The sequence below is a fragment of the Lactuca saligna genome, chromosome 4 (genome assembly GCF_052625555.1).
Source record: "Lactuca saligna cultivar CGN05327 chromosome 4, ASM5262555v1, whole genome shotgun sequence".
In the NCBI taxonomy this organism is placed as follows: domain Eukaryota; kingdom Viridiplantae; phylum Streptophyta; class Magnoliopsida; order Asterales; family Asteraceae; genus Lactuca; species Lactuca saligna.
In genome coordinates, this window is record NC_136420.1 from 302005897 (window position 1) to 302019464 (window position 13568).

The 13568-nt window shown below is 29.2% G+C and overlaps 2 protein-coding genes across 2 annotated transcripts; one reads left to right on the plus strand and one right to left on the minus strand.

Moving 5' to 3' along the window:
* Positions 1 to 1301: 1301 nt before the first annotated feature.
* Positions 1302 to 4448, plus strand: LOC145043885 (protein MRG1-like). The gene is made up of 11 exons (XM_078992655.1): positions 1302 to 1548; positions 2227 to 2280; positions 2365 to 2378; positions 2479 to 2621; positions 2716 to 2751; positions 2858 to 2898; positions 2995 to 3096; positions 3172 to 3251; positions 3358 to 3539; positions 3977 to 4061; positions 4173 to 4448. Exons 1-11 carry the CDS (start codon positions 1408 to 1410, stop codon positions 4258 to 4260), a joined length of 966 nt encoding a protein of 321 aa, XP_078848781.1. The 5' UTR covers positions 1302 to 1407; the 3' UTR covers positions 4261 to 4448.
* A 1378-nt stretch (positions 4449 to 5826) lies between these two features.
* On the minus strand, positions 5827 to 7369 carry LOC145043886 (putative cinnamyl alcohol dehydrogenase). The gene is made up of 5 exons (XM_078992656.1): positions 7226 to 7369; positions 7009 to 7122; positions 6683 to 6910; positions 6162 to 6601; positions 5827 to 6090 (listed from the first exon to the last, which is right to left on the minus strand). Exons 1-5 carry the CDS (start codon positions 7300 to 7302, stop codon positions 5891 to 5893), a joined length of 1059 nt encoding a protein of 352 aa, XP_078848782.1. The 5' UTR covers positions 7303 to 7369; the 3' UTR covers positions 5827 to 5890.
* Positions 7370 to 13568: the final 6199 nt, after the last annotated feature.

Below are 13568 nucleotides of genomic sequence, written 5' to 3' on the forward strand. Positions count from 1 at the left end.
GTCGGACCTAGTCTTGGAGCAAAAGACAGATATACACATGAACCTAGCCATATAATTGAAAATGTGTTCAACATTGAGACTTTGGTTGGAGTCAAAGATGGACCAAGTCCAGGAATTGGACACAAGGTTGTAAATGTTGAATCGCTTGGAAATCTTAAGAACTCTGGTCCAAGCCCTGGTGCGGGTCACTAGTGCAACTGACTGTTTAGAAACATTTATGATTTTTTTATACAAACAACATATATAAAATTTCTTTTTAATACAGTCAAAATACACACTCTATAGATAGCAAGCCTCAATTCATAGTCATTGATTAAAAGAAACCCTATTGTTAGTATCAATATAGTTGAAAGATTTTATTTTAATCATTGTATTTAAAAATTTTATTTGTTCAATTGTGGTACTTTAAGTTTATTGTGTAATAATTCCAATATTAATTAGTACTTCTTCGTTCTCCTACAAATTGTAGTACCTCTTATGTAAACTTATATGAATTGTTAAAATTTATGGAATTGGGTTCAAGTTCACTCTTTTGATATAACTCTATTCATTTTTTCTCTTTCACTACCCTTGCTTATACTAAGCTAAGACATGTTGGTCATTCATTTTCTCTTTCACTCGCATCACACACTTTTGATTCCTCTGTCTCTCGCATACATGTCTAGTTTCATTCCCACTATCATGCAATTTAAGGTCTAGATTTTAGTAAAACCGAATCGAGTCGAAACCGAAAAAACAAAAACTGAATTTACGGATATGGAGAAACCGAATTACATATCCGGTTCCTAATCGGGTTTGATTTGGTTCGACTCATGGTCTCGTCTTATAATATCTAAGGAGCTAAATTTTTTTATACAAATTAAACCGCTTCAATTCCCTGACAATCACACCAAAAAAATCGATGCAATTCGGTTTGGTTCCAACGGGTGTTTTGCTCACCTCTAATTTAAAACCCCTTTTGAATTAAAAACTTTTAAATAAATTAACAAGCTCTAACTTCCAAACAAATTTTTTTAATTCAGTCTTTTTCAAATAAAAGTTAAAAACTCTTAAAATTGGGCACCTATATCATAAATCATAACATAACTAATGTAATCTTTTGAAACTTAAAAATGGTACACATTTAAATTTCGGAAGTTACCACAAAATTTCATATACTTCAAAGACTATTATCGATTTCAAATTATTCCACTTCAAAAAAAAAAAAAAAAAAATCATATTATATACATATACATAATTTAATAAAGTCTTTAAAATTAATTTTTTTGATAACATAAAGTTAGAAAAGCTGCAGAACAAACTAATATTAAACAGAACACTCAACGCCCGACGACCACAAAACACTCAAAAAAAGAGCGGGCGAAAGCCAAGCCTTCGATCCAAAACTCCCAAAAACCTTCACAAATCATGGGGAGTTCCAAGGACGATTCCGCCACCGACGGCGACAAATCCACCGGTAATCGCCGCCGTCCCGAATCCAATTCCAACCTCTTCTCCGACGGAGAGAAAGTCCTCGCTTTTCACGGCCCTCGTATATACGAAGCTAAGGCATGTTCTTATTCATTTTCTCCTTCACTCTCATCGAATACTCTTGATTTCTCTATCTCTCTCGCATAAACACCCGGTTTTGGTTTTACTATCATGCAAATTGCAGTTTTAAGTCTGGATCTTAAATGACAGGTAATTTGGGGGTAAACACGAGGAAAAATAAAACAGGAATATATATTTTTTTTTGGATAAAATCAATTATGTGTGTTTACTTTACTCTCGCATTACTGAATTCAATACTAGGGCTCACAATTCACAAATGCAAAATAGAAAACGAAAACAATAATTGTTTTTGCATCAACCAGATTGATTAGGTTTTCGTTACGTGTGTTTGCTCTCACATTAGCAAACCGAATACTAGGGTTCCCAATCTGAAATGCAAAATAGAGAAAACGAAAGAAGCTATTCTCTGTGTTCTTCCCTTTGAAATTTGTGAAGCTCAGGGATGTATGCAATTGTGAAGGGTGAACTTGGCATGGGGTCATTCCACCACTTAAACAAACTCTTATCTTCGTAAAGCCTTTACTAAAAGGGGTCAATAACTACCAATGGAATTTTCATTGTTATTTGATAGTAAAATGTTAACTATTAGCCTTATCCTCATCAATTGCATGTTGCAAAATCAGGGTAATTGTAGCATTATTGCTATTGTTAATGTTTTCTTCTTTCATCTTGAAGGTTCAAAAGGCTGAGATACGAAAGAATGAGTGGAAATACTTTGTGCATTACCTTGTAAGTTTGATACACAATCTTTTTAGATCAATTTCTTTTCATATTACCACATTAAGTAATGAATTACTTTCTTTCTGGTTTCAGGGTTGGAATAAAAAGTGAGTAAGCTTTTCCATATCTATATTATTTTGAATAGTGTGTATAAACTATAAAGTTTGTCTTTTTAACATTCATAAAGCTCCAATATCTTGATTACAGTTGGGATGAATGGGTTGGAGTTGACAGATTAATGAAGTACACAGAAGAAAACATTTTAAAGCAACAAGCACTTGACAAAAAACAAGGTGTTGACAAAAACTCAAAAGGAAGATCAACTCAAACTAAGCCCAAAATATCAAATGGTAAGTAATTTGACTATTTTACCCCCTCTTAACTATCTATTTTTATCTGCTATGAATAACAATGAACAAATTATATGTTTTTTGGATCTTTCAGATGTAAAGGTGGAAAAAGAGGATGTGAAGAGCAGTGGTATATTACTATATTACTATATTTATATTCTTTGAACTAAAATAAATAATTTATTTTTACATATATTGAGAATTTTTAACTATCTATTTTTGTGTTACTTACTCAGGGGCAAAAGGGAAAAAGAGGAAGAGTGATTCGAGTATAGAGGTATGTTTATGTTTATATTTATGTTTATGTTCAAATATCTGATATTAGATTTATAAAAGTTTCGTTCCCAAAATAACCCTATGCATATGGTGTTAGAAAGAGAATGCATCTGTTGAAAAGCCTGTAAAGATTCAAATTCCATCAGCTCTAAAAAAACAACTCGTGGATGATTGGGAATTTGTTAATCATCAAGATAAGGTATTAAACTATTAATTAATATTATTATTATTTTTGCTTTATACAAATTGTTGAATTATTAATTTTTTTTTTTAGCTTGTTAAACTTCCACGATCTCCAAATGTTGATGACATTTTGGCAAAGTATCTTGAATACAGGTCAAAGAAAGATGGGATGTAAGTCAACAAGTGTTTATTTATTTTAATTTTTTTTTAATCCTATGAAAAATATTATAATTCTAAATTCTAAAAATGAAATATTAATTAATTTTGATGAATTCAGGATGACAGATGCAGTTGGAGAGATTCTGAAAGGATTAAGATGTTATTTTGATAGAGCTTTACCAGTTATTCTTTTATATAATAAAGAACGCAAACAATTTCAAGAATTAATTACTGATAATAATAATAATAATATTTCTCCTTCAACAATTTATGGAGCTGAACATCTTCTACGTCTTTTTGGTATTTTCTTTTTCTAATTATGTTTCTTTATTTGATTTTCATTTTTGAGTAAATTACACGAATGGTCCCTATGGTTTAGGGTAATTTGCGTGTTTGGTCCCTAACTTATTTTTTTTAACTCGGAAGGTCCCTACTGTTTGTTTTTGTTACGCGTTTGGTCCCTGTCTTACCTAAAAAGACTATTATTCAAATAAGGAAAAATGATGGGATAGGTAAGGTGAGGGGGTGGGGTGGGGGTGTGTATTTAAATAAACTAAAAAATCAAGGGCAAAATAGTCTTTTTAGGTAAGATATGGACCAAACGCATAAAAAACAATTCGTAAGGACCTCCCGAGTTAAAAAAAATAAGTTAGGGACGAAACATGCAAATTACCCTAAACCATAGGGACCATTTGTGTAATTTACTGATAATTTTTCTTTTTCTTTTTGTTTTTCAGTTAAATTGCCAGAGTTATTGCCATACGTGAACATAGAAGAAGATCTTGCCATGCGTTTGCAACAAAAATTTCTCGATTTTCTCAAGTATGTATTTTTATTTTTATTTTTATGTTTTGTTTATTATAATAATAATAAAAATTCCATTTTAAAAAAGTTGAGACTATATTTTTATTATTTTGTGTTGTGTTGTTGTAGGTTTATGCAAAAGAATCAAAGCTCTTTCTTTATTTCTTCGTATGATGGGATGAAGGTTTCTGACAGGGGCAAAATGGTCCAGGAGTAACATTAGTTGTTGCCATTTTTAACAAAAATATTTTGGTGTTGTAACATAATCTCAATTCTTTTTTTTTATTAGTTGACAAATTTGTATAAATCAAGATTCAAGAATCAATCCTGGTTCAAATTAGCTAAAAGTGTTGTAGAATTAGTATTTTCTCATCTAGTAGTGTAGAACATTTCTGATTTTTATAACTTGAAAATTGCTAAAATTCATGATTGTTATTATTATTATTGCCTCTTTTCTTGCAATGTATTTGAAAATTATTAGTTGATTAAAATGATGTTTGGTAAAAATTAGTTGAAATATATAAAATGATATTTAGGATAATGAATTTTTTATAATTCTTTAAGCTATAAAAAATCTATTAAGACTTCAACCTTTTTCCTCTTAGCTTCTTTCTGTGTTAAAATTGATAAATATTATGAAATTTGTTTTTTTTGGGAATGGAATGTTAAAATGGTCATTTAAGGGCTGTTTGTTTGATAGTTGCTAATTGAATGTTAAAACTAGTTTTCTATCAAACCTAAAGGCTATAGGACCCAACTAGGGATTTCTTATAAAAAACAATCTCAATCTTATTGAGTCACATCTGACCTCTTATCAATTTTTTACAGTTTATTCCATCAAAAATCAAATCGAACCTTATATATAAACACTATTCAATCCAGGTAATAAAAAAGAGAAATTAAATATCCTCTTATATTATATTCATACTCATCATCCTACCATATTAAATATTGACACGTGAATTAAAACAGGGTATAAGTTATTTTTGGTTATTAACTTTTGGTTTTGTATTCATTTGGTCATTTAATTCTTTTTAAGTTTTAAAAGGTTATCAAACTTTTGATTGTGTTTATTTAATCACTTAATTTTTTTTTGGTCACTTAACTTTTAGATTTATGCTCATTTAGTCAACTAACTTTTATAATTATGCTCATTTATCACTAAACTTTTAAAAAAATTTAAAGGTTAAGTAACTAAATGAGCATAATTTTAAAACTTAGAAGGTTAAACGTGACCAAACCAAAAGTTGAGCACAAAGTCAAAAGTTTGATAACATTTTAAAACTAATTAAGTAACCAAACGAGTATAAAACCAAAAGTTAAGTGACCAAAAATGACCTAAACCCATTAAAATATTATCAATTTAATTAAATGTAACCACTTGGGTTGTGGTGACTTGATAAGGCATGTGGAAGATATGGTAGATAACCTATTGACTCATGTTCAAATCCTAACACCACTCAGTCATTGTGGCTATGGAGGTTCGCCTACAGTGACTCCAAGACATGAGACAAAGCTTTATGTTTACAGCGGAGGATTAGTCGGTACGCGAAAACTGACCCGGAAACCCTCGTTAAGGAAGTTCCCTTTCCAAAAATTTCATTAAATGTGACACATGTCAATATTCGATATGTAGGATGATAAATAAGAATAAAATGTAGATGCATATTTAATTTCTTAAAAAAAAAAATTGAAACTATAAATATTATAATATGGAAGCATTTTCAAACAATTAAAGGTATAAAAAATATATATAGGATGCCATAATATGCAAATAAATAAATAAACAAAACTAAATTGCTATTTTTATTTATTTATTTTTGCATATACTTCTAAACATTTACCATTCACTCAAGGTCACTCCCAGCCACATCAAGCACAAACCTGTACCTCACATCATTCTTTACCATTCTCTCAAATGCTTTGTTAACATAATCCATCTTCACTACTTCGATCATCGTCTTCAAACCTTTCTCAACCCAAAAATCCAGAATCTCTTGTGTCTCTTCAATGCTTCCGATGAAGCTTCCACTAATCGTTTTCTTTCCTGTAAAAATTCTCAAAATCAGATCCAAATTCAGGCACAATTTGAAGGGCGAATTTGATTTTGTTACGTACCTAAGATCAAACCAGATGCACCGAACTGCAATGGCTCAGGAGCAGCTCCGACGATGAATATCTTACCTTCGACTTTCAGAAGTGGAAGGTAAGTTTGTAATTGGTGAGAAACTGGTATGGTGTCGAGTATATAATCAAGGCTGTTCAACGATTTCTCCATTTCGTCGTGATTCGAGCTCACTAAGAAACAATCGGCGCCTAAATCGGTTAACGCCTCGTGTTTCTTCTTATCGGAAGAGCTTATCACCGTCACATGGTGGCCCATCGCCTTCGCGATTAAAACCCCTAGATGTCCGACTCCTCCCAGCCCTAAAATTCCTGCTCTGATAACCTCTTCGGAGTTGATGAACTGTTTCAACGGACTGAACGCCGTTACTCCGGCACATAGCAGCGGCGCTGCCTGCTCCGGAGCTAGGTTTTCCGGTATGTTGACTACGTAGCTGCAGTTTTATTCAATTTTGACTTTTTAGTACGTAAATGAAAGCCTCGGGTCGGGGGAGATGAAATTTGATTTTGCTTACTTTTGATGGACGACCATGGCGGAGGAGAATCCTCCTTGAGTAAAGCTTCCGTCGTTGTTAATGGCATTGTAAGTGAACACCATTTTGCTGCAATATTGTTCTTTGTTGGTTTTACAACACCAACATTCACCACAAGATCCCACAATACATCCGACTCCAACAATGTCGCCTATGTTGAATTTCTTCACTTCTGATCCCACCTCCATAACTTCTCCGACCACTTCATGTCTGCAATCCAAGAACAACATGAACAATTGAATATATACCAGGTGCATTTGTACAACAATTTATGCATGGATTACAACCAGGGAAACACCGAAACGTACCCTGCAACTAAAGGATAGGTAGTGAAGTGAATTTCGTTCTTCAATTGATGAAGATCACTGTGATCAACTCCACAATACAACACCTTGAACAATACATCTTCTGGACCTGTTTTCCTACATATTTGAATTAATAGTCACTGTTTTCAAGATCTAAATACAGAAACAAATCAAACAATAATCACTGGTTTTATTATTTATATTATATACATTGACATACCGGAGATGAAAAGAGTAAGGAGAAAGAATGGCAGATGTGTCTCTAGCAGCCCAACCAGTAACTTTTCTTCCCTCCATAATCTTAAAAGTTTCTGTTTTTAGTAAGAATTAATATCTGTTTGTTGCTAATTTTAATATTGTGTATGTGTATATATATGCACATACAAATCGTTGAAGTATTTGATTTTGTTCCTTAATTAGGTGCATGAATATGATTAAAAATTGTTTAATTATTGATCATGTATCTATATAAAATGAATTCTTGTGGGTTGTGGAATTGTCATTGATGACGTTAAATTTCAATCCAAAATAGTTTAAAGTTTCCTCTTATAGATTAATACTAGATTATGGACCGTGTTAAATACTGTTAAATACGGAGAACATAAATTAAATACATATCCCATTAATAGGTGACATTTTATTAAAAAAAATGTTAGTTATATTCATTTTTAGAGTTTTTGAACCAAACTTATTAAATAAAAATATTTAATATGTATATTAGAGTAATTTAGTTTTTTAATACAGTTATTTTTAACATAAATGATCCAACTGATTTTTGTTTATTACAACATGATGCAGCTCATTGATTAAAACATGTAATGTAGTAGCTTTATGAATTGATTTTGTTTGGTGTATCAACCCCTATGGAGACTCATATGGTTCTTTTCGTATTGACAATGTAAAGCCAAAAACAACAATAATTTGGTATATATACCAACAACGTTACATTTTGCAAATTCGATAAACATATGTCTTTGTTCATGAAAGTTAAAGTGTAACAATAAAAAAACTTATTTATCTTGTTTTTTGGTCCGTTCCACTAATTTTTCCATCATGCATTAAAACGATTTTTATGGTTTTCTTTTGACATTTAGTACAAACCAAATAGTACCATTCCACATCACTACAAACATGTTTAATCGTACCGACAACAATCAATGTTTTTTTTTTTTTTTGAGAAATATTGATGTAAGTTTAAATTATATATAAAAAAAAAGTAAAATGAAATAGGAGGTTAAAAATAATCCAAAAACTATTTGAAATAATGTATATTTTATAAATAAAAGTTAAATATATAAATCTCATCTATTTGTTGGAGATCAACAATAACATGAAAATCAAATTTATGAATGAAATCGTCATTTTCATAGTAGAGCATAAAGGACGAAGCGTGGCTACAGTTAGCAGATGTGCTTTCTAAACCGACTATGGCAAGAAATCTTAACAATAAAGAAAATCTTAACAATAAAGAACATGTTATTTTTATTGCTTTAAAATAAGAGTAAACAATAATAATATGCAAACAAAATAATAAGGAATTTATCTAACTTCTCCTTCAATGTAAGAATCTCCTTAATAGGATCATTGATGAAGATCTTAGTCGTAGTGATGCAATTTGTGATGGAGAAACATTCTGAAACGATGCATAATGAAGTTAGTATAAATGTATATTCATTTATAGTAATGAATAAAACCTCTATAATAAGATACTTTTCCGCACTGAATAACAACTATCACACGAGTTTGTTTGTTATTTTTCAAATAGTCAACAAACCGTTGTGCATATCCATTCTAGAGATCAGAGTGTTACATTTATTTTTTTGCTTCTCTCTCTCTCTCTCTCTCTCTCTCTCTCTCTATATATATATATATATATATATATATATATATATATATATATATATATATATATATATATATAATTTGACACAAAATTTTGAAAAGTAAACATACTTTAAATTTTCCAAGCTCAAATTGATTCTCTTTAATAATTTATTTTTCTTGTTCATAAGGGTTTCCCCTGGAAAGCATCTCACAACATCTTCAATAACAATTATTATATAAGATAAAAAAAATAGAAGATCAGTATAAATGTTTTGGTACAGTGAGTGATGGTAAATTACATAATATCGTCATATAAATGGTTAGATTGTAACATATAAAATACCCAACATATGTGTTTTCAACAAATGCACTATCCAAAATGGCGTTGGAGTTTGCAAAAAAGAATCCATAAAAGTGATCGTCCACTTATTGCATGGTGTAACTTTGGTTGTGATATAAATATTGATTTTGTTTTCATTATCAACAAAACTATTTTTTGTTTTTATTAAGACTAAGTTGTGGATTTTGGATGTAGTAACAACCGTTCTCATGAAGCAAACTTTCAAATCTTTCAATCCATTTGTTAATAATCTCTACCTCGATCTTCCTTCCTTAAATGTACAAAACCAGTTTATATATTGTTATATGTGGTTAGAATAACATTGTTAGAAAATTCATAAATAAATAAAAATTGCTATTACCTGTTCATCAATGAGAATCATATTAATTTTGTAAGTCTTTATTGAAGATCCATAAGCAAGATGTTTCATGAAACAAATTATTCTTACTCTCATGGTAAATTGACTTTTTGAAACATCAAGTTGGTCTATGAAGGTAATGTTGCTTTGAGTCATGTTTGTGTTTGTGAAAAAACTAATAATTGTTAAACACATGTGACTCAACCAAATAATATGGATCGGGTAAAATAGGCAAAACAGAAACAATTCAAAATCATATGGTTAGAGTGAAAATATAGCTTTAGGGGCGGAATTTGTAACTTTTGATGTAACTTAAGGATAGCAAATGTAATTTAGTATAAAACATATAATATAGAAAGTCTTTTGTATGTAATCAAATCGAAAATTATAAAAATAAAATAAAATTCTTATCATCCAAATATGAATGATGTTACATACTTTTAAAAAATCTCATAATGCAAACCAAGTAAATATAAATAGTTTTTGTTGATTCTCAGTGGAAAACATATCAATAATGAATGATATAATTTTGTTTTTGTAACTAAATGAATGAAACTAATATGTTTAAAGTAGATTGATTAATTTTTTCCATGAACTATCAACATGAATACTGTAATAACATGTAATAAGAAAAGAGTAAATGTAAAAAATTAGAAAAGAAGAAGAACAGAATAAAAAAAGAACCTGAAAAAAAATAATTGGAGAAGAAGACCGCCGAAAAAGAACACTGTAAATCCTATGACCGATTCAAAATCGTAAGAATAACAACTTCAATATAATCGTATATAGAAAGTGTTTTTTTAATAAGAAAATCATTATCTACCAAAAAAATTGGGATCCTAAGATATCATCTTCGAGATTTTCGACTATTCATCTGAAAAAAAGAAAGATATCAGTTATATTGATTCAATATTTCAAATTAATTAACTTGCTTATTCAATGAGTTTTAAAATTGATACCATTATCTCAATTTGATTCATTTTACTGGGAGATAAATTATAAATAATATTGACTTTAATTATGAATCTCAAATATTTTGATAATTTAATGGGATTAAATTAAATTTTATAGGTTAATAACCGAATTATTGATATGCTTATTTAATGAGTTTTCACACACACACACACACACAAAAAAAAAAGTTTCAATTTTGAAGTCAAAAGCTATAAATAAGATAGTTAAATTAAAACAATATTAATTAGAGAAACTAATATTTCGTATATAAATAGAATGACATGCTTCAATTGATAACATAATTACTTAATTTAAAGATTTTAAAATTAAATGTAATTGTGTTTGAATTTTTTTAGGGGAAGATGATGTCAGCATTCTGATCTAAGGATGAAAAACATATCCAATCAAGGGCTCTGATTGCTTTATTGGTGAATTAATGTTTTTTTTAATAATATTTAGAAATAGAAAAATATATATTTTTTTCCTTTTAAAAAAATTATGTTAATTTGAAATATGATTAATAAAACATGTAATTAATCTAGTCAATGTTGTGCACCGGGGTTAAGAATATTTTGTTGTTAAAAAACATATGATAAGGTCAATTGTTACGTAAGAGTTGTGCATTATTCTTACACAAGTCAAGTTTTGCTTTCCAAAACAATGACGGTTCAAATCATTTTAAAAAAAAATTCTTTTTATAATGAAAATTAATAGTTATCGAGCAATTTGTTGTGTAGTGGGTGTTTGGGATTGGGCTTTGGAAAAGATCATGCGATATGAACAAATTTGAAACTTCACCTACTTCATTGCCTCCAACCCTTTCTCGTACCTCTATTAAACCTTTGCAACATTATGGTCCCTTGGAACTTTTAAGTTTTAACCTTCCTCATGTGTTGTGCACATGAGAGTAATTTAGGCTCCGTTTGATAGTTGCTGATTGAGAAAGTGTTGACTGAGAAAGGTCTGTCTGAGTAAAAAATTCTGACTGAGTAAGAAATCATGTTGTTTGATTGAAAATCTGACCGAATGTGCTGATTGGTGTAAAATGACCATTTTACCCTGATGCTATACACGTTTCTATGCAATATAATAATAATAATAATAATAATAATAATAATAGACATTAATAATAATAATAATAATAATAATAATAATAATAATTTATACAAAAACCTCCACCATAATAGACATTAAATATATAATTTTAAAGATAAAACACAAAAAACTCTTCAGCTTGCTGGTAAATACCATTACTTCTACAAGGGAGACCTAAGTTCTATTCTTGTAGCCTTTATTAGTTGTGAATTTTTATCCAAGCCAATGGTACTATTGGAAAGCCTTGTTTTCTTTCTCGAGTCAGCATTTTGCTTTCCGAGTCAGACGCCAAGATTTTGTCTATCAAACACCTTTTGTCTGACCGAGTCAGCAAAAATGTTTGACCTGACTCAGTCAGATGTCATATCAAACAGGATCTTAGTCTTTCTCTCTCTCTCTCTCTCTATATATATATATATATATATATATATATATATATATATATATATATATATATATATATATATATATATACACACACACACACACACGTTTCTTGAAGTCATATACCATTCACCCGATCAACAACCTTCCATAAATATATGGAGCTTTGCAACTTTCAGGACTGATTTAAAGCCAAGGAAAAATAAAAAGAATAGGTTCTTAATAGTAATTTTTTAAAATAAAAAAATACGATTAATTGCTTAGATTCCTAAAGAATTACTTGGAATTTCTTTGTATTCTACACTAATTTTTGCTCCAATCTTGTTTTTCCTTTTTTTTTTTCGTTGCATGCAACGACTTAATAGCAAACGTTTTTTTAGTAATATATGTAGATACATAAAAATAGACTCTAGAAATTTAGAGGCTCTGAACCATCACCCATGCTGCCCCACCCTCTAATATAACCCTGACAACTTTGATCATTCACAAAATCATATGGTGTAATTGCATGTAGCCATGTATATATTATGTTGATTAATGTATTCATGCATACTTATTTATTTACAAATCATTGAAGCAATGATTTGTATATAACTAAAAAAACAAGTAAACAATTAGGGTTAAAATTATAAAAGACTATATTTTTTGATTTTTATTCATTTTAACATAACAAAATATTTTGAAAGAATCCTTACATTTTCAAGATGGATAAGCTAGGTTTCCCGATAACTTTTCGGTAAGACAAAACTTTATTTTTAGAAGAAAAAATCTCTTTTTACAAAAAAAAAAAAAAAAAAAAAAAAAAAAAAAAAAAAAACTCATGTTAGACAAAATTTCCGATGTGTGATAAGTTTCAATTTGGAAAATGAATGCTTGCGAACATAGATGAAATCATATAACAAATGGTTCACATCTAGATAATGGTTTTGCGTCTAGTAATTTGAAGATCGAAGGTTCTATGTTTTCAAAATTGTAGATTATTTGAAAATGAATAACAAGGAAATGCCTAGAGAATTTGTTGACTTTGCATTTATTGATATGACCATTGACGGCGAAAAATATATTAATGAGATTGTTATGGAATCACATGAAAATTGAAATTAGATTTCCAAACATAAATTGGAGTTTGAGATACTTCTTTCTATTTGATTTAAAAACAATCAAAGAAGATATGCATTTTACCAACATGGACTTAACAAATCAACTTTTCTCCTTATTCCAAAATTTTATTTTATTTTTTTTTAGATTTTACTGTTGAAAATTGTTAACGTGGAAATAAAACATACGAGTTATGAGTTAAAAAGAAAATGTTGGTCGAAACAAAATAATTTGTCAAATATAAGGTGTATCGGTGATATATATACGGTTAGGTTCATGTGAGACGACCTAAAATTGTGAGACCGTGCGATGCAATTCTAGTAACTCATTTTGTAGATAAAAAACATTTTTAAAATACAAAATAATTGAAAATTTTCGAATTTTTTTTTTCAAATATTATTTTCATCATTTATATTTTTCAAAAAAAAAAATATTTTTTTAACATATTCTAGTAGAATATTAGAATATTTTACATATTTGAAAAATCTAGTAGAATATTCTAACATTCTA

Excerpts from the sequence above, each read along its gene's own strand:
- LOC145043885 (XM_078992655.1), top strand. The coding sequence starts at position 1,408 with ATGGGGAGTTCCAAGGACGATTCCGCCACCGACGGCGACAAATCCACC. Across the intron at positions 1,549-2,226 it reads CTCGTATATACGAAGCTAAG|GTTCAAAAGGCTGAGATACG; the intron begins GCATGTTCTTAT and ends TTCATCTTGAAG. Across the intron at positions 2,752-2,857 it reads AGAGGATGTGAAGAGCAGTG|GGGCAAAAGGGAAAAAGAGG; the intron begins GTATATTACTAT and ends TTACTTACTCAG.
- LOC145043886 (XM_078992656.1), bottom strand. The coding sequence starts at position 7,302 with ATGGAGGGAAGAAAAGTTACTGGTTGGGCTGCTAGAGACACATCTGCC. Across the intron at positions 7,123-7,225 it reads CCTTACTCTTTTCATCTCCG|GAAAACAGGTCCAGAAGATG; the intron begins GTATGTCAATGT and ends TCAAATATGTAG. Across the intron at positions 6,091-6,161 it reads TGCATCTGGTTTGATCTTAG|GAAAGAAAACGATTAGTGGA; the intron begins GTACGTAACAAA and ends GAATTTTTACAG.